Source organism: Salmo salar, chromosome 06 (genome assembly GCF_965601325.2).
Source record: "Salmo salar chromosome 06, fSalSal1, whole genome shotgun sequence".
Classification (NCBI taxonomy): domain Eukaryota; kingdom Metazoa; phylum Chordata; class Actinopteri; order Salmoniformes; family Salmonidae; genus Salmo; species Salmo salar.
The window spans coordinates 94,501,919-94,522,386 of NC_138296.1; the positions used below are offsets into that span (position 1 = coordinate 94,501,919).

Sequence of the window (20,468 nt, forward strand, 5' to 3'; positions counted from 1 at the left end):
TCTCTCTCTCTCTGTCTGTCTCTGTCTCTCTCTCTCTCTCTCTCTCTCTATGTCTCTGTCTGTCTCTATGTCTCTCTCTATGTCTCTGTCTGTCTCTGTCTCTCTATGTCTCCTTCAGGCCTACAACATCCATGTGAACGGGGTTCTCCACTGTCGGGTTCGCTACAGTCAGCTCCTGGGACTACACGAACAGGTACGCACCAATACAATATATTCCTCTGAGTGCTGTTCTAGGACCAGATCAACCCTTGGACATGTCATCTTATTGCCTGATGTCTCAGACTGAATTATTCTGACCTCTCTAGCCAGGCAAGTCATCTTATTCATTATGACCTATAAGGCAAAACTGATCTGAGATCAACAATTGTACTCTGAGAGGCTTTGACTGTGTTTACAAAGGCAGCCCAATTCTGATCTTTCCCTACGAATTCATCTTTTGACCAATCAGATCACCTCTTTTGCCAATAATTGAGCAAAAGATCAGAATTGGGCTGCCTGTGTAAACGTAGCCCATGTGAATGCAGGCCCAAGGCTTCAATTGAAACCAATTAAGGCCAAGGTCTTTTAGGTGGTGGACAAAGGGGGCCCCCACCTCCATCAAACGTCAGCAATGGACCAGGGGTACGTCAAAACATCACCTCAACAATGTCACCGGGCCATTTCCTCACCGTGGCCTGACGTCTCTAACTATTACAACTGTCCCGCTTGATGTTCAGTCTTGAAATAAAACCAACCTCGAGCCTGGGTGTTCAAGCTAGTTCATGCTAGAAGACGTAACAAAGCGGTTAGAGTTTAAAAAGTGGAAGGCGTGACATGGAAGGAATGTTCTTCTTGGCTTTGTTAATTTTCTTCTCTTTTACCTGTTGAGAAACTGTAGACTGACTCCCTACAGTCAGCCTGAAAATACTACAGACTGTAGACTGACTCCCTTACAGTCAGCCTGAAAATACTACAGAGACTGTAGACTGACTCTCTACAGTCAGCCTGAAAATACTACAGAGACTGTAGACTGACTCTCTACAGTCAGCCTGAAAATACTACAGAGACTGTAGACTGACTCTCTACAGTCAGCCTGAAAATACTACAGAGACTGTAGACTGACTCCCTTACAGTCAGCCTGAAAATACTACAGAGACTGTAGACTGACTCCCTACAGTCAGCCTGAAAATACTACAGAGGAAGTAGACTGACTCCCTACAGTCAGCCTGAAAATACTACAGAGACTGTAGACTGACTCTCTACAGTCAGGCTGAAAATACTACAGAGACTGTAGACTGACTCTCTACAGTCAGCCTGAAAATACTACAGAGACTGTAGACTGACTCTCTACAGTCAGCCTGAAAATACTACAGAGACTGTAGACTGACTCTCTACAGTCAGCCTGAAAATACTACAGAGACTGTAGACTGACTCTCTACAGTCAGCCTGAAAATACTACAGAGACTGTAGACTGACTCCCTTACAGTCAGCCTGAAAATACTACAGAGACTGTAGACTGACTCCCTACAGTCAGCCTGAAAATACTACAGAGGAAGTAGACTGACTCCCTACAGTCAGCCTGAAAATACTACAGAGACTGTAGACTGACTCTCTACAGTCAGGCTGAAAATACTACAGAGACTGTAGACTGACTCCCTTACAGTCAGCCTGAAAATACTACAGAGACTGTAGACTGACTCCCTTACAGTCAGCCTGAAAATACTACAGAGACTGTAGACTGACTCCCTTACAGTCAGCCTGAAAATACTACAGAGACTGTAGACTGACTCCCTACAGTCAGCCTGAAAATACTAAAGAGGAAGTAGACTGACTCTCTACAGTCAGCCTGAAAATACTACAGAGACTGTAGACTGACTCCCTACGGTCAGCCTGAAAATACTACAGAGACTGTAGACTGACTCTCTACGGTCAGCCTGAAAATACTAAAGAGGAAGTAGACTGACTCTCTACAGTCAGCCTGAAAATACTACAGAGACTGTAGACTGACTCCCTACAGTCAGCCTGAAAATACTAAAGAGGAAGTAGACTGACTCTCTACAGTCAGCCTGAAAATACTACAGAGACTGTAGACTGACTCTCTACGGTCAGCCTGAAAATACTACAGAGACTGTAGACTGACTCCCTACGGTCAGCCTGAAAATACTACAGAGACTGTAGACTGACTCCCTACGGTCAGCCTGAAAATACTACAGAGACTGTAGACTGACTCCCTACGGTCAGCCTGAAAATACTACAGAGACTGTAGACTGACTCTCTACAGTCAGCCTGAAAATACTACAGAGACTGTAGACTGACTCTCTACAGTCAGCCTGAAAATACTACAGAGACTGTAGACTGACTCTCTACAGTCAGCCTGAAAATACTACAGAGACTGTAGACTGACTCCCTACAGTCAGCCTGAAAATACTACAGAGACTGTAGACTGACTCCCTACAGTCAGCCTGAAAATACTACAGAGACTGTAGACTGACTCCCTACAGTCAGCCTGAAAATACTACAGAGGAAGTAAAGCTTGTTAGCCCAGAAACAATGTGTAAAAAAAAATAAAATGACTGAAATTGAAAGGTCATTTTAGGAGCTAATAAGGAAGGACTTTGTCTTAGATGTAGGTTGCTATGATAGCCTGAACAAGGGCTGACTACTACCCATTTGTCTTAGATGTAGGTTGCTATGATAGCCTGAACAAGGGCTGACTACTACCCATTTGTCTTAGATGTAGGTTGCTATGATAGCCTGAACAAGGGCTGACTACTACCCATTTGTCTTAGATGTAGGTTGCTATGATAGCCTGAACAAGGGCTGACTACTACCCATTTGCTATCGTCCTCTGGTCTCTTCCAGTAACTGTGACATCTCATCGCTGTATGTAAAGCTGCACGTCACTGTCACTCATGGTCACGCGTCAATACACACGATCAAGGAAAGGAACAACAGGTTCTCCGTCGTCAAGGCCGTGTTCTATACACCTCCACACACTCCACAGCTGCCGTTGCTAGGTAACACTGCATGGGATGGAATACACACACCGCTTGTTCCAAACGGCACCCCGTTGCCTATTTTAGAGTGCACTACTTTTGACGACTAGATGGGGAATAGGGTGCCGTTTGGAACTGAGTCACGGTCACATCTGACTGTTATGGTATTCACGGTACTAGCCCACGGGGTTGCCATGGCGCACGTTTCCCTGTAACCACGCCGACCTCTGTTTTAATTGCGGTGCCACTCTGTCTAGTTTACATCTGAGAGAATGTGAACGTTGATGCTGCTCTTTGTAAGTAATACATCCCTGGTTACCACCCCCATCTGATCACCTGGAGCACCGCATAGCTTCTACTGAAAACACAGCTGACCATCACTTACAAATCAACTACAGTAAAATACTGAAAATAATGACGTATTTTCTGCAGTAACAACAGGGTGAGACATCTCTTTTCAAACCAGGTTTGAACTTGCTGCGGTAAAAATGCTCTAAGTAAGAGTTGAGCACGTCTTGTTGTGCATTTTGTATAGACACTAGGAAATTACACTACAGTACAAACCCATTCCTCCTGGACACTGTCAACACTACAGTACAAACCCATTCCTCCTGGACACTGTCAACACTACAGTACAAACCCATTCCTCCTGGACACTGTCAACACTACAGTACAAACCCATTCCTCCTGGACACTGTCAACACTACAGTACAAACCCATTCCTCCTGGACACTGTCAACACTACAGTACAAACCCATTCCTCCTGGACACTGTCAACACTACAGTACAAACCCATTCCTCCTGGACACTGTCAACACTACAGTACAAACCCATTCCTCCTGGACACTGTCAACACTACAGTACAAACCCATTCCTCCTGGACACTGTCAACACTACAGTACAAACCCATTCCTCCTGGACACTGTCAACACTACAGTACAAACCCATTCCTCCTGGACACTGTCAACACTACAGTACAAACCCATTCCTCCTGGACACTGTCAACACTACAGTACAAACCCATTCCTCCTGGACACTGTCAACACTACAGTACAAACCCATTCCTCCTGGACACTGTCAACACTACAGTACAAACCCATTCCTCCTGGACAGTTCCTGTCAACACTACAATACAAACCCATTCCTCCTGGACATGTCCCTGTCAACACTACAGTACAAACCCATTCCTCCTGGACATGTCCCTGTCAACACTACAGTACAAACCCATTCCTCCTGGACATGTCCCTGTCAACACTACAGTACAAACCCATTCCTCCTGGACATGTCCCTGTCAACACTACAGTACAAACCCATTCCTCCTGGACATGTCCCTGTCAACACTACAGTACAAACCCATTCCTCCTGGACACTGTCAACACTACAGTACAAACCCATTCCTCCTGGACACTGTCAACACTACAGTACAAACCCATTCCTCCTGGACACTGTCAACACTACAGTACAAACCCATTCCTCCTGGACACTGTCAACACTACAGTACAAACCCATTCCTCCTGGACACTGTCAACACTACAGTACAAACCCATTCCTCCTGGACACTGTCAACACTACAGTACAAACCCATTCCTCCTGGACACTGTCAACACTACAGTACAAACCCATTCCTCCTGGACACTGTCAACACTACAGTACAAACCCATTCCTCCTGGACACTGTCAACACTACAGTACAAACCCATTCCTCCTGGACACTGTCAACACTACAGTAAAAACCCATTCCTCCTGGACACTGTCAACACTACAGTAAAAACCCATTCCTCCTGGACACTGTCAACACTACAGTACAAACCCATTCCTCCTGGACACTGTCAACACTACAGTACAAACCCATTCCTCCTGGACACTGTCAACACTACAGTACAAACCCATTCCTCCTGGACACTGTCAACACTACAGTACAAACCCATTCCTCCTGGACACTGTCAACACTACAGTACAAACCCATTCCTCCTGGACACTGTCAACACTACAGTACAAACCCATTCCTCCTGGACACTGTCAACACTACAGTACAAACCCATTCCTCCTGGACAGTTCCTGTCAACACTACAGTACAAACCCATTCCTCCTCGACATTTCACTGTCAACACTACAATACAAACCCATTCCTCCTCGACATTTCACTGTCAACACTACAATACAAACCCATTCCTCCTCGACATTTCACTGTCAACACTACAATACAAACCCATTCCTCCTGGACATTTCACAGTCAACACTACAGTACAAACCCATTCCTCCTGGACACTGTCAACACTACAGTACAAACCCATTCCTCCTGGACATTTCACAGTCAACACTACAGTACAAACCCATTCCTCCTGGATGTGCTTACAGGTACTGGTGATGGAAGGGAATGTTAAATGGGGGTGTGAGTGTTATTCCTAGTGACAGCTGTGGTGTGGAGAGGCCCGTGGGAGTTTGTAGCCTCTTCTACATTTAGAAGAACCCATTCATCTGATCTGTCGGAGGCTGTGTCCAAAATGGCACACTATTCCCTATGGGGGTCATGCTCAAAAGTAGTGCACTATATAGGGGATAGGGTGCCCTTTCAGACGGTGTGAAGTGTCTGTGTATAGATTTACAAGACTGATCTGTATGCATGAGAAAGAGGTAGGGCAGCATATCAGTGAAAAGCACCTTGCAGTCAGGGGCGGACTAGGACAAGAATTCAGCCCTGGCATTTTATCCACAACAACCCACAGCATTGCGCACGTCACCAACTTCACCCCATTATATTTATGTTTTCCTGCAATAAATCTGGTACATTTTCAACAACAACAAAAAATTAACTTAGTCCTTATGGGGTATTGTGTGGGGATGGCTGAAACAAATCTATTTAATGTTTGATTCAGGCTGTAACACAACAAAATGTGGAATAAGTCGAGGTGTATGAATACTTCCTGAAGGCACTAATTAAAATCATAAACTAACTCTAAATATACTCTCCACTGCTAGTTGCCATGTATTCATCCAACAGTAGATGTCCCAAAAACCTTTGCAGTTCTAGGCTACTACCCATGAGACCTTTAGGCCTATGCCCTCGCAATTGCCAGTGCGCATTTCTCGCTCCACATCTCAAAGCCTTATCAAATAGCTTGGTTATAAAATAGTTTCTATTAAGCTGAATATTAAGTTGAGAAATAATATCTACAGAAAGCTGAGGCCCTCCCTTCTTCGACAGGGACAAGTCCACAAACCTTCCAAAGCTGTTTTTCCCGCAATTGCATTTTGAAATCTTATACAATAAATAGAGAAATTGTGTAAAGTAGTTTTGTTGTTGTTGTTATTACCGCCGGCCATGTCACCTTTGTTTTCATATATATATATTTTTTATATAGAAAATAGTTTGATATTGACAAATATATCAGCCCACCCAACAACAAAAATAGTCCAGGCCAATCCGCCCCTGCTTGAAGTTGCTACAGATGCACGCTACACCAGTTCCTTTTAGCCCATAGCTTTATTCAGATCTGAATTAGAACTTCGTTTGATCTCTGTTGATTCTCAGGGTGCCAGGCAAAGCATATAGTTTCAAAGCCAGAGATGTTCTGATGATAAAGGTCCTGACTTCAATAAGAATAAGTGAGTAATGAGCGAAGGAAACTTTGTACGGCTAGACAGTATTAAGCCAGATGTGTGCTGCCTGCATATGTTTTACATGGAAACTATCCACATCTCCACCAGACTGTCTGGCCTTGAAATAAACCTGTGATTCATCCTCAAACTGCACGCGAGACCTTCAGACCAGGTTATCCAACGGCCTTCAGAACAGGTTATCCAGCGACCTTCAGACCAGGTTATCCAGCGACCTTCAGATGAGTTAGACCAGGTTATCCAGCGGCCTTCAGATGAGTTAGACCAGGTTATCCAGCGACCTTCAGATGAGTTAGACCAGGTTATCCAGCGACCTTCAGATGAGTTAGACCAGGTTATCCAACGACCTTCAGATGAGTTAGACCAGGTTATCCAACGACCTTCAGATGAGTTAGACCAGGTTATCCAGCGGCCTTCAGATGAGTTAGACCAGGTTATCCAGCGACCTTCAGATGAGTTAGACCAGGTTATCCAGCGACCTTCAGATGAGTTAGACCAGGTTATCCAACGACCTTCAGATGAGTTAGACCAGGTTATCCAACGACCTTCAGATGAGTTAGACCAGGTTATCCAACGACCTTCAGATGAGTTAGACCAGGTTATCCAACGACCTTCAGATGAGTTAGACCAGGTTATCCAGCGGCCTTCAGACCAGGTTATCCAGCGGCCTTCAGATGAGTTAGACCAGGTTATCCAACGACCTTCAGATGAGTTAGACCAGGTTATCCAGCGACCTTCAGACCAGGTTATCCAGCAGCCTTCAGATGAGTTAGACCAGGTTATCCAGCGACCTTCAGACCAGGTTATCCAACGACCTTCAGACCAGGTTATCCAGCGACCTTCAGATGAGTTAGACCAGGTTATCCAGCGGCCTTCAGATGAGTTAGACCAGGTTATCCAACGACCTTCAGATGAGTTAGGCCAGGTTATCCAGCGGCCTTCAGATGAGTTAGACCAGGTTATCCAGCGGCCTTCAGATGAGTTAGACCAGGTTATCCAACGACCTTCAGATGAGTTAGACCAGGTTATCCAGCGACCTTCAGATGAGTTAGACCAGGTTATCCAGCGACCTTCAGACCAGGTTATCCAGCGGCCTTCAGATGAGTTAGACCAGGTTATCCAGCGGCCTTCAGATGAGTTAGACCAGGTTATCCAGCGACCTTCAGACCAGGTTATCCAGCGGCCTTCAGATGAGTTAGACCAGGTTATCCAGCGGCCTTCAGATGAGTTAGACCAGGTTATCCAGCGACCTTCAGATGAGTTAGACCAGGTTATCCAGCGACCTTCAGATGAGTTAGACCAGGTTATCCAACGACCTTCAGATGAGTTAGACCAGGTTATCCAACGACCTTCAGATGAGTTAGACCAGGTTATCCAGCGACCTTCAGATGAGGCTAGAAAACATGATCTAACTTCAGTCTGGGGAACCACTGAACCATGAACCACTGAACCACTGAACCATGTTTTCTGGCCTGACTTCGGTTCCTCTCAACCCATTACTTTTATTAACAAGACTGAATAAAATGTTCAGAATGTAACTTTTTAAATAGTCAACTATTTTAAGATATGATCTGTAATCAGAGTACTTCAAAACATTGGTAATGCTCATTTTTATGACAAGTCCTTTCTTTCCTATTGGCTTCAGACGGTGAACAATCTTTTTTTTAATTTTAATTTTTTTTCCTCCCAGATAAAGAAGGAGTATGGCAACAACTTGGTACCTGCTTTCCCCCCAAAGAAGATCTTTACTCTGACACCGACTGATGTGGAGCAGAGACGTGAACAGTTGGAGAAATACATGCAAGCTGGTGAGAGAGGATGTTTCACTTCTGGGGTCTGTATTTCAGAGGTTGGGGTCCATTTGATTTAAAAATATATATTTTTTTATTACCTCCATTCAGAAGCAGAATTTAAATTCTAATTCAAGTATTGTTGAGAGAAAGGTTAGTTATTTACAAAGAGGGTTTTATATTATTGAATTCAAAGTCTCGAATTAATCTCTACTAAATTAAACTAGAAGTGACCTCAACCTTTCCCATGGGGAGGCAGTATAGTGGAACAGGCAGTATAGTGGAACAGGCAGTATAGTGGAACAGGCAGTATAGTGGAACAGGCAGTATAGTGGAACAGGCAGTAGCCGACTCAGTAAAAGGGCAGTATAGTGGAACAGGCAGAAGCCGACTGAATAAAAGGGCAGTATAGTGGAACGGGCAGTAGCCGACTCAGTAAAAGGGCCGTATAGTGGAACGGGCAGTAGCCGACTCAATAAAAGGGCAGTATAGTGGAACGGGCAGTAGCCAACTCAGTAAAAGGGCAGTATAGTGGAACAGGCAGTAGCCGACTCAGTAAAAGGGCAGTATAGTGGAACAGGCAGTAGCCGACTCGGTAAAAGGGCACTATAGTGGAACAGGCAGTAGCCGACTCATTGAAAGGGCAGTATAGTGGAACAGGCAGTAGCTGACTCATGATCTCCTGTTGGAACATTTCCTCATAGCAACCAGAATGACCAATCCGTGTATCAGAATACCTTGTTAGTTGCTGACTGTCTGCCTTTAGACTGGTGTGGTTTTAGTGTGGGCAGCAGCTTACTTTACAGGCTTTGACTCAAGGTAATACTGATCTGAGAACACATAAGTACAGGCTGAAACTGGTCTGTCTGTAGACCACACTATAGCTCTAGGTGTTTGAACTAGTGTAATACTTTTTCTGAGCAGATCCTACTAAGTACTTACTTGGGGCCAAGGCCTCTTGACTGTCCTCGTCCCCCTGACACACCTGAAACTCGAACTCCTCACTGTTCCAATAGATTCCTATAGATTCATATCCTCAGAACCAATGGGAAAGTTGTATTATGTTAGGTGCAATATGTACCCAAAAGAAACTTGCCAGGGTTGAGTGGACAGTTAAAAGTAATCCCTATTTTGCTTTTTATTCTGCCAGTTTCATCCCTCAGTGTGGGTCCTTGTCAGGAAGGTGTAAAATGTAGAACATTTTTATTTTTCTACTCATTCCTCCTCAGTTAAAGGTCCAAGAGGACGTTAGGTTATGTTGCCCCATCCAACTCGACCTCAACCTCCGCTTTGGCCAAACGCTTCCCCAAGCAGGTCATGGGTGAACTGTGGCTGAACACACACACACACACACACACACACACACACACACACACACACCACACACACACACACACACACACACACACACACACACACACACACACACACACACACACACTGAACTGGCAGCAGCAGTGCCCAGTATCCCTCTTCAAGAACTGGCCGTTACCTCAGAACATACCTAAGCCTTGTTGGGGCATATTTTCTCATAGTCTGGAAGCACGCACACACATGCTTCCTGGGTGGAGATAAGTGTTAGGTGTTAGGGAAAGTAAGATTTTGAATGTTGGTCCCCAAAAAGTCCTCAAGTATACTAAGAGAGTATGTGTGACGCATCTGTGGTGTCGGCCCGGCCCTGATTGGCCCCCGTTCAAACACACTGCAGGCAGGTTGCTACAGATTGAGGTCCACGTAGAACTACTACTACTACAGATTGATGAGGTCCACGTAGAACTACTACTACTACAGATTGATGAGGTCCACGTAGAACTACTACTACTACTACTACTACAGTTTGATGAGGTCCAGATCTAAAAGTGATCTTGCCTTTTACATTTGAGTAATTTAGCACTCTCTCTTATCCAAAGGGACTTACAGTTAGTGCCTTCTTCTTAAAGGGAATACTGCAGATTTAGGTTGCTGTTAAACATTCTGATTGGGTTCATCCTTCCAACTAAAAGTCCCAATACGACATATCACTTTCTCGACGTCAAAGCCACAACGTTTTGTCGGTATTGGAGTTTTTTGATAAATATAATTCAAATTGCGAAGAAAGTGTACGTACAATTAGATGGAATATAATCAATCTTTATTAGATTTGTGGAATATCGTACAACATTTTACGATAGCAAGGTGAGACGACCACAGCACAGTCGTAAGACATATCTTTAAGATTATCTTTGAGGTTGGGTTGCAGACGTTTTTGGAAGATGGGCAGGGACTCTTAGCATCAGGGGCAAGCTGTTTCCTCCATTGGGGTGACCGGATAGGGAAGCGCTTTGACTGGGCTGAGCAGAAGCTGACCTCCTGTCGGGGTGGAATGGCCAAGAGACCAGAGGTGGGATGAGTTGGGATGTTGGGTTTGAGCATAGCCTGAAGGTAGGGAGGGGCAGTTCCTCTTGCTATTCCATGGTCTTTCAGAGGATGCGAGCTTTGACTGAAGCCAGTGGAGTGTACGGGGGAGCAGGGTGACATGGGAGAACTTGAACACCTGATGGGCTGCAGCCTTCTGGATAAGTTGCAGTAGTCCAGATGGGATATGACGAGTACCTGGATTAGGACCTACACCGCTTCCTGTGTGAGGTAAGGTCGTACTCCACAGACGTTGTAGAGCATGAACCCCCAGGAGTGATTCACTACTATGACGTTTGCAGAGAACGACAGGGTGTGGTCCAGGGTCACGCTAAGGTTCTTTGCACCCTGGGAGGGGGACACCGAACTGTGATGGAGAGGTCTGGAGCGGACAGGCCTTCTCGGCAGCTCTATCTTGTTAAGCTTGAGGTGGTGGGCCAACATCCAAGCTGAGATATCTGCCAAGTACGCAGAGATGCGTGTCGCCACCTGGTTATCAGAAGCGGGGAATGTGAAAAGTAGTTGTCATCCACATAGCAATGATAGCGTGTGAGGATATAACGTAGCCGAGTGACTTCGTGTAAAGAGAGGAGGGCCTAGAACCGAGCCCGGGGGGACACCAGTAGTGAGAGCACGTGGTGCAGACACAGATCCTCTCCACGCCACCTGGTAGGAGTGACCCACCAGGTTGGATGCATTCTGGGAGTGTGCAAAGCCTGAGACGCCCAGACCTGAGAGGGTGGAGAGGAGGATCTGATGGATCATGGTGTTGAAGGAAGCGGATAGAACTAGGAGGATGAGGAAAGTCAGTTTTGGCAGTGCGGCGAGCCTCCGTGGCGTAGAGAAGAGCAGTCTCTGTTGAGTGACCCCGTCTTGAAGCCTGACTGGTTAGGGTCAAAGAGATAATTCTGAGAGAAATAACGAGAGAGTTGGTAAGAGACCTCACGCTCAAGTGTTTTGGAAAGAAAAGAAAGAAGGGGTATCAGTCTGCCGTTTTTGACGTCAGAGGGGTTGAGTCTTGGTTTCTTGAGGAGGGGAGCAACTCCGGCCACCTTGAAGTGAGAGGGGACGCAGCAAGTGGTCAGGGTAGAGTTGATGAGGAATGGGAGAAGGTCTCCAGAGAAAGTCTAGAGAAGGGAAGAGGGGATGGGGTCGAGTGGGCATATTGTCCGGCGGCTGGACTCCATTAGTCGCAGGATTTCATCTGGAGAGCAAGGGTAGAAAGAGGGCAAGGCATAGGAAAGTTCCCAGTGAGTGGACTCAGTTGGCTGAGTGAATGATGTCGTTAACCTTTTTTTTTCAAAGTGGTTGACAGTCATCTGTGGGAGGGGTTGGAGGTGGAGGATTAAGGAAGGGAGAAGGTGGAGAAGTATCCCAGGGTTGGAGGCAGAGGCTTGGAATTTCGAGTGATAGGAAGTGGCTTTAGCAGCAGATAGAGAAGAAGAAAATGTAGAAAGGAGGGAGTGGAAGGATGATAGATCCTCTGGAAGTTTAGTTTTCCTCAGTTACCTGCAGCCCTGTTCTTTGATCACTCAGTGAGTCATTCAGCCATAGAACAGCAGGGGAGGGAGGAGAGTAGGGTCGACGAGGCAGAGTCAGGAGAACGTAGGGAGAAGGATTTAGGGGAAGGATGTGATGGTAGAAGAGGAGAGAGCAGTTGGGGAAAGAGAGCGAAGATTGTGACGTGCATGACCATCTGGGTAGGGGCTGAGTGGGGAGGGTTGGAAGAGCGAGGGAGAGAGAAACTAAGTAGTGATCAGAGACCTGGAGGGGGGGTTGCAGTGAGATTAGTAGGCGAATATGCCTGACCTAAAGATGAGGTCAAGTATATTGCCTGCCTTGTGAGTGGGAGGGGGACTGGAAAAAGGGTCAAAAGAGGCAAGCCGGGGTAAGAAAGAAGTGGAAAGAAATGGGTTGAAGTTATGGAAGTTGAAGTCACCCAGTACGATGAGTGGTGAGATATTGTCGGGTAATGATCTTATCAAGGTGTCAAGCTCATTGAGGAACTTTCCAAGGGCACCTAGTGGTACATCCTCGTATGATGATGCAAAATGCATCATTTGATTTCATACAGGGATGATTTCTGTATTTTCAAAGTTACATATCTTGAAAACCTGGTTTTCTGACAAGCAAAACATTTTGGGACTATGTCAACAATGGACGAATGAAACAAATACCAACATAGTTTTTGGGTGGAATTTTCTTTTAAAGTTTGAATGGACGAGTGACAGCATGGAATTCAAATGAGATGGACAGGTGAGAGAGGGGGGAGAAAAAAAGAGAGTCTCCAGTTTCTCTTTTATAATCTTCTCTCTCTCTTCCAACAGTGCGGCAGGACCCCATGCTCGGTGCCTCCGAGATGTTCAACAGCTTTCTAAGGAAAGCACAGCAGGTTGGTACTGTAGCTAGTTGTTATTACCCCTGGCTTTGTTACTGTTCTGTGTGTAGCTAGCTGTCCTTTACTCCTGGTTGTGTATTTGTTCTGTTCTATGTAGCTGATCTATGTTCAGAACGGTTCTGTTCTATGTAGGACGTCTCGTCAGGAGGCGTGTGTGTCAGTTCATCAGGAAGCTGTGGGTGTTTTCAAGTTATATCAGTCGTATGTACTGGATGCCCATGGAGTACACCGTCCAATGAAATGCTCCCTTGCAGGTTCCCTCTCGATAATGCAATAAGAGATAAGAAAAGATATGAATAAAAAGTAAATGGCTCGATAGAATATATAAACTCAGCAAAAAAAAGAAACGTCCTCTCACTGTCAACTGCGTTTTATTTTCAGCAAATTTAACATGTGTAAATATTTGTATGAACATAACAAAATTCAACAACTGAGACATAAACTGAACAAGTTCCACAGACATATGACTGATAGAAATGGAATAATGTGTCCCTGAACAAAGGGGGGGTCAAAATCAAAATTAACAGTCAGTATCTGATGTGGCCACCAGCTGCATCAAGTACTGCACTGCATCTCCTCCGCATGGACTGCAGCAGATTTGCCAGTTCTTGCTGTGAGACGTAACCCCATTCTTCCACCAAGGCACCTGCAAGTTCCCGGACATTCCTGTGGGGAATGGCCCTAGCCCTCACCCTCTGATCCAACAGGTCCCAGACGTGCTCAATGGGATTGAGATCCGGGCTCTTCGCTGGCCATGGCAGAACACTGACATTCCTGTCTTGCAGGAAATCACGCACCGAACGAGCAGTATGGCTGGTGACGTTATGTCAGGATGAGCCTGCAGGAAGGGTACCACACGAGGGAGGAGGATGTCTTCCCTGTAACGCACGGCGTTGAGATTGCCTGCAATGACAACAAGCTCAGTCCGATGATGCTGTGACACACCGCCCCAGACCACGACGGACCCTCCACCTTCAAATCGATCCCGCTACAGAGTACAGGCCTCGGTGTAACGCTCATTCCTTCGACGATAAACGCGAAAACCGACCATCACCCCTGGTGAGACAAAACCGCGACTCGTCAGTGAAGAGCACTTTTTGCCAGTCCTGTCTGGTCCAGGGATGGTGGGTTTCTGCCTATAGGCGACGTTGTTGCCAGTGATGTCTGGTGAGGACCTGCCTTACAACAGGCCTACAAGCCCTCAGTCCAGTCTCTCTCAGGCTATTGCGGATAGTCTGAGCACTGATGGAGGGATTGTGCGTTCCTGGTGTAACTTGGGCAGTTGTTGTTGCCATCCTGTACCTGTCCCGCAGGTGTACCGATCCTGTGCAGGTGTTGTTACACGTGGTCTGCCACTGTGAGGACGATCAGCTGTCCGTCCTGTCTCCCTGTAGCGTTGTCTTAGGCGTCTCACAGTACGGACATTGCAATTTATTGCCCTGGACACATCTGCAGTCCTCATGCCTCCTTGCAGCATGCCTAAGGCACGTTCACGCAGATGAGCAGAGACCCTGTGCATCTTTCTGTTGGTGTTTTTCAGAGTCAGTAGAAAGGCCTCTTTAGTGTTCTAAGTTTTCATAACTGTGACCTTAATTGCCTACCGTCTGTAAGCTGTTAGTGTCTTAACAACCGTTCCACAGGTGCATGTTCATTAATTGTTTATGGTTCATTGAACAAGCATGGGAAACAGTGTTAAAACGCTTTACAATGAAGATCTGTGAAGTAATTTGGATTTTTACGAATTATTTCAAGACAGGGTTCTTTTTTTTGCTGTGTGTGTGTGTATTTTATTTATTTATATATCTCTCTATCTCTCTATCGCTCTATTCATAAATACAGGAAGGCACTCACCAATATTTATGTTTCGGGAAGGGGGGATTGGAGAGCAAGTGTTTTAAATTGTGCAGTATTTAGCAATAATAAATAAAAGTCTAGTAGCATCAGTCGTTGTGCGTGCTAAAGGTACCGAGTCAGTCCAATTCAAGTGTTCAGCAGTGTGTATAAATGTGTGTGTGTCAGTTCTGTTCTACGTAAACAGAGTCCTCAGCAGGCTGTTAGCTGCTTGCTGCTCTGTTAGCCATGTGGCACAAATACACACAGACAAACAGACACACACTGCTGACTCAGTAATTGCTTCAGTCTTGGTAATAGTTTTCAGCCACAGTTTGACATTCACTCTGTTCGCCATGGTTCACACGTGTGGGAGGGTGCGTGTGGGTGTGTGTGGGTGGATGCGTGTGTGGGTGCATGCATGCGTGTGTGGGTGGGTGGATGCGTGTGTGCGTGGGTGGAAGGGGATAGAAAACAGCGTAGTGGAGAATGCAGGCAGGGTTTTTTGGGGAAGGCTGCTCATACTGTTCTATTCTCTGCGTGTGTGTCTGTGTGTGAACTCTTGTGTATATGTTAAACGATTCTTTCAGACATATCACTATGGTGACACAACCTCACCACCATTGGTCAGTTTGAACCACCCAGTTATACCCAGCCAGTGTAGGAGTTGAATCCTCTCCACCCAGTTATACCCAGCCAGTGTAGGAGTTGAATCCTCTCCACCCAGTTTACACCCAGCCAGTGTAGGAGTTGAATCCTCTCCACCCAGTTTACACCCAGCCAGTGTAGGAGTTGAATCCTCTCCACCCAGTTTACACCCAGCCAGTGTAGGAGTTGAATCCTCTCCACCCAGTTTACACCCAGCCAGTGTAGGAGTTGAATCCTCTCCACCCAGTTTACACCCAGCCAGTGTAGGAGTTGAATCCTCTTGAACCTTTTTTAATATGCTGTAATCTGCCATACACGAATGAAGAACAGAAGTTTTAAATGTGAGAGGAGTTATGATTCATTGTGTGTACATTACTATCATACAGTATGCCAAATCATGATGTAAAAACATTCTTACGTTGAATGGTATTTTAGATTTCTTCTCTAAAACATAGAAGAACATGTTAGAGAGAGAATCTCTCCAGGGAGCGTGTGTGTGTGTGTGTGTGTGTGTGTGTGTGTGTGTGTGTGTGTGTGTGTGTGTGTGTGTGTGTGTGTGTGTGTGTGTGTGTGTGTGTTTGGTATACCCAGAGCTTTTTGTTTACTGCGTTCCCTTCCTAGAAAACTGCTTCCTCAGTTGCTTGTTAGCATATAGATGGAACATTGAAATTATTGATTGGAATGAATATTCATGATATGTTCACAATAAATCAATGCTAGTGATCCCATTGGCTCATAGCGGGATGCTCTAGCTGCTCAGTGAAGGCTAGTTTTCCTATTGGTTGATAGTGTGAGCATGGAACTGAGAGCCATCACTCAACCCAGGAGGTGACCTGGCTGTGCTGCTAGGCTGGATGGTGTAAATCTACTTTCATCAGATATGTCATTCAAGGTGGTGTACACCCTGTGTCTCTCTCCTCCCCCTCTCTCCTCTGCATCCCTTCATCCTCCCTCTCATCTCTCCCTCCTCTCCTACCTCATGCTGAAAGGACAACAGCAGAATAGAGAATGAGTTCTCAGCCAGCAGCCAGCCAGCCTGGCCTTGGCACTTCATCGGAGCCCCACAGCCACACACACACACACACACATACACACACACACACACACACACACACATACACACACACACACACACACACACACACACACATACACATACACACACACACCACACACACACACACACACACACACACACACACACACACACATACACATACACATACACATACACATACACATACACATACACATATACACACACACATATACACACACACATACACACACATACACACACACACACACACACACACACACACTTTCCCAGCAATCCAGATACAGTCTGACACCTCCTGTCTAGCAGTGCCGGACAGGGAAAGATTAAACATTAATTTACCCAGCATGGGCACGAAAGCTGAGAGGAGGAGGAAGCAGGTAGAAGGTTAGCTGCTTAGACTTTACACATTTGTTTTTTTATTTCTTATTCATTTTTTTAAATCATTTTTAAAATTTATTATAATAAAAAAAAAAATTTGATCCCCTTTTTCTCCCAATTTCGTGACTACCATCTTGTTTCATCGCTGCAACTCCCCAACGGTCTCAGGAGAGGCGAAGGTCGAGTCATGCATCCTCCAAAACGGCGCTTCTTAACTCCCGCCCGCTTAACCCGGAAGACAGCTGCACCAACGTGTCAGAGGAAACACCGTTCAACTGACCACCGAAGTCAGCCTGCAGGCACCCGACCTGCCACAAGGAGTCGCTAGAGCTCAATGAGCCAAGTAAAGCCCCCCCGGCCAAACCCCCCCCTAACCCGGACGACGCTGGGCCAATTGTGCGAGCGGCTCTGCTTTTAAATTTATTGTCGTCTTCCTCCTGTAAATGTAGGATTGTCATACATTTTGAGGACATCTGTAACAAGACATTATATAACTATATGGTGTCATAGAAGCATAAAATCCAGATATACTGACTTTACTCTGTCTCTTACAGGAAGAGAGGGATAGATTAAAAACCTACTTCCCTGACTGGAGAGAACTCTCTCTCTCTGGTCTGTACTGACTACACTGTCTGTCTTCTTTATAGGAGACGCAGCAGATCCCAACCGAAGAGGTTCCTCTGGAGATCTACCTGTCTAACGGCCAGAAGGTCGAGGTCAACATCCTGACCTCCGACCAAACGGAGGACGTCCTCGAGGTAAACCGTCTCCACTCGGTTTCAAAACACACGGAGTCATAATCCAGATTCAGACTTCTACTGGATGTTTAGTAATCGGTGTTGAAGAATTCATAGAGTGAACACAATAGTGTAATATACTGAATGTTTTTATACAATGAATAAGCCGTACCAACACTACCAGGAACCCTGTGGAAGCTTAGGGAGAGAGAATTCACTCGGGATATTCTTCAGCCATAAGTGAATGCAGCATTCTCTCCCAGATAGATTCAGAACCATTATATTGAACAGACAGCTGTTACGAGAAGAACTTGACCGGAGATTGTATAGCTGTCAGTCAGTGGATAAAATGCTTTTAAAGCTACAGTATGTTTTTTTGTACGAGTAAGAGCAGAAAATAGGAGTTGTGGTTTCATATCTTACACACAAAAAGATGCACCAGAGATGATCCTCCTGTCTGTTTTCTGATTCGCAGGCTGTTGCATCAAAACTGGACCTTCCTGATGAGCTGGTTGGTTATTTCAGTCTCTTCCTGGTTCGAGAAGGAGTGGACGGGGGTTTAACGTGTAAGCATTCAACTCTAACCCTCCCCTAACCATTCAGAGGACTGCTATAGGAATGAAATACAGTGGTGTCTGAAAGAGCCATTTGGCCTGTCTCCTATACCAGGGATGGAGTGGGGGCCACAAAAAAGATCTGAATTCATAATGAAGGGCTGCAGTGGCTTGTGGGTCTTCGTACCCACACGTGCAGTCAGAGCCGGCCCTGGCCTTTTTGGGGACCCTTACGCTTCGATCACACCAACAGCGTCATTGCATTTTGGTACACCAGAATTACATTCATTTCCAATGAAAACGCTGCGTTTGTCCTTGCAGCATTGCGTTGCGGAGGCAGTTGCAGTGCGTTCTGTGTGGTGCGTACATTAGGATTTATCAAAACGTATGTGTTAAACTGTACATGTAGACGGCTTGACAGAAATGGTAGCAGAAGGTGAACGTTGAACTGTTAAATACATATCCAGATGATGCCAAGTACTATTTTGCACCATGACGATGTGATCGAAGCGTAAGTAAAATAAAAAAAATTCAAGCAATTTTATAACAAATTTAATGCAATTCTACTTATGTTGTCATGCAGTTGTCAAGCACTTTTACAGCTAATTTCCTGTAATTCTACACATTTTCCTATTGGGTGGAGAGAAATGTTTGCCGTTTTGAATATGATATCTGAGTGAGAGTGACTAACAAAATGAATGGTGGCCCCTCGGTCAGTAATTCAACCATAATTACTACAGGTTTAGATAGGTTAGTTAGTCTAGCCAGCTATCTAAAACATGTTGGCTGACCTGGCATTCTTGATACACACGGAAACTGTTGAGCGTGAAAAAACCCAGCAGCGTTGCAGTTCTTGACACAAACCGTTGCAGCTGGCACCTACTACCATTACCCCGTTCAAAGGCACTTAAATATTTTGCCTTGCCCGTTCACCCTCTGAACGGCACACATACACAATCCATGTCTCTATTGTCTCAAGGCTTAAAAATCCTTCTTTAACCTGTCTCCTCCCCTTCATCTACACTGATTGAACAAGTGACGTCAATAAGGGATCATAGCTTTCACCTGGTCAGACGATGGCATGGATTGAGCAGGTGTTCTTAATATTTTGTACACTCAGTGTATATCCTCTACATACACTACCCTATGGGCCCTGGTCAAAAGTAGTGCACTAAATAGGGAATAGGGTGCCATTTGGGATGCATAATTGGTTTGTCACTAGTTACCACAGCCACCAAGTCAAAATAATTGTCTGTTGTAAAAGTCATGAAAACAAAAATGAACTTATTGAACTTGTGAACTTATGAAATTAACTTGTCTTCATTCAAGTTTAGGGTCTACACTCTCTCTCTCTAGTGTCTCCTGTTGTTGACGGTCTCTCTCTCTCTCTAGTGTCTCCTGTTGTTGACGGTCTCTCTCTCTCTAGTGTCTCCTGTTGTTGACGGTCTCTCTCTAGTGTCTCCTGTTGTTGACGGTGTCTCTCTCTCTCTAGTGTCTCCTGTTGTTGACGGTCTCTCTCTAGTGTCTCCTGTTGTTGACGGTCTCTCTCTAGTGTCTCCTGTTGTTGACGGTCTCTCTCTTTCTAGTGTCTCCTGTTGTTGACGGTCTCTCTCTCTCTAGTGTCTCCTGTTGTTGACGGTCTCTCTCTCTCTAGTGTCTCCTGTTGTTGACGGTCTCTCTCTCTCTAGTGTCTCCTGTTGTTGACGGTCTCTCTCTCTCTAGTGTCTCCTGTTGTTGACGGTCTCTCTCTCTCTAGTGTCTCCTGTTGTTGACGGTCTCTCTCTCTCTAGTGTCTCCTGTTGTTGACGGTCTCTCTCTAGTGTCTCCTGTTGTTGACGGTCTCTCTCTCTCTCTCTAGTTTCTCCTGTTGTTGACGGTCTCTCTCTCTCTAGTGTCCCCTGTTGTTGACGGTCTCTCTCTCTCTAGTGTCTCCTGTTGTTGACGGTGTCTCTCTTTCTAGTGTCTCCTGTTGTTGACGGTCTCTCTCTCTCTAGTGTCTCCTGTTGTTGACGGTGTCTCTCTCTCTCTAGTGTCTCCTGTTGTTGACGGTCTCTCTCTCTCTCTCTAGTGTCTCCTGTTGTTGACGG

At 45.6% G+C, this 20,468-nt stretch overlaps 1 protein-coding gene across 3 annotated transcripts in view; it reads left to right on the top strand.

Moving 5' to 3' along the window:
* snx17 (sorting nexin 17) overlaps positions 1-20,468 on the top strand; it is a 79,162-nt gene that overhangs the window by 14,091 nt on the left and 44,603 nt on the right. For all 3 annotated transcript variants that reach the window (XR_014392762.1, XM_045721179.2, XM_045721180.2), the window contains 5 exons: positions 119-193; positions 8,283-8,400; positions 13,104-13,168; positions 17,738-17,848; positions 18,303-18,393. Coding sequence is in view for 2 of the 3 variants with exons in the window: in XM_045721179.2 (XP_045577135.1) it covers positions 119-193; positions 8,283-8,400; positions 13,104-13,168; positions 17,738-17,848; positions 18,303-18,393 (460 nt within the window). In the remaining variant the exon portion in view is untranslated. The remainder of the gene's footprint in view (positions 1-118; positions 194-8,282; positions 8,401-13,103; positions 13,169-17,737; positions 17,849-18,302; positions 18,394-20,468) is intronic.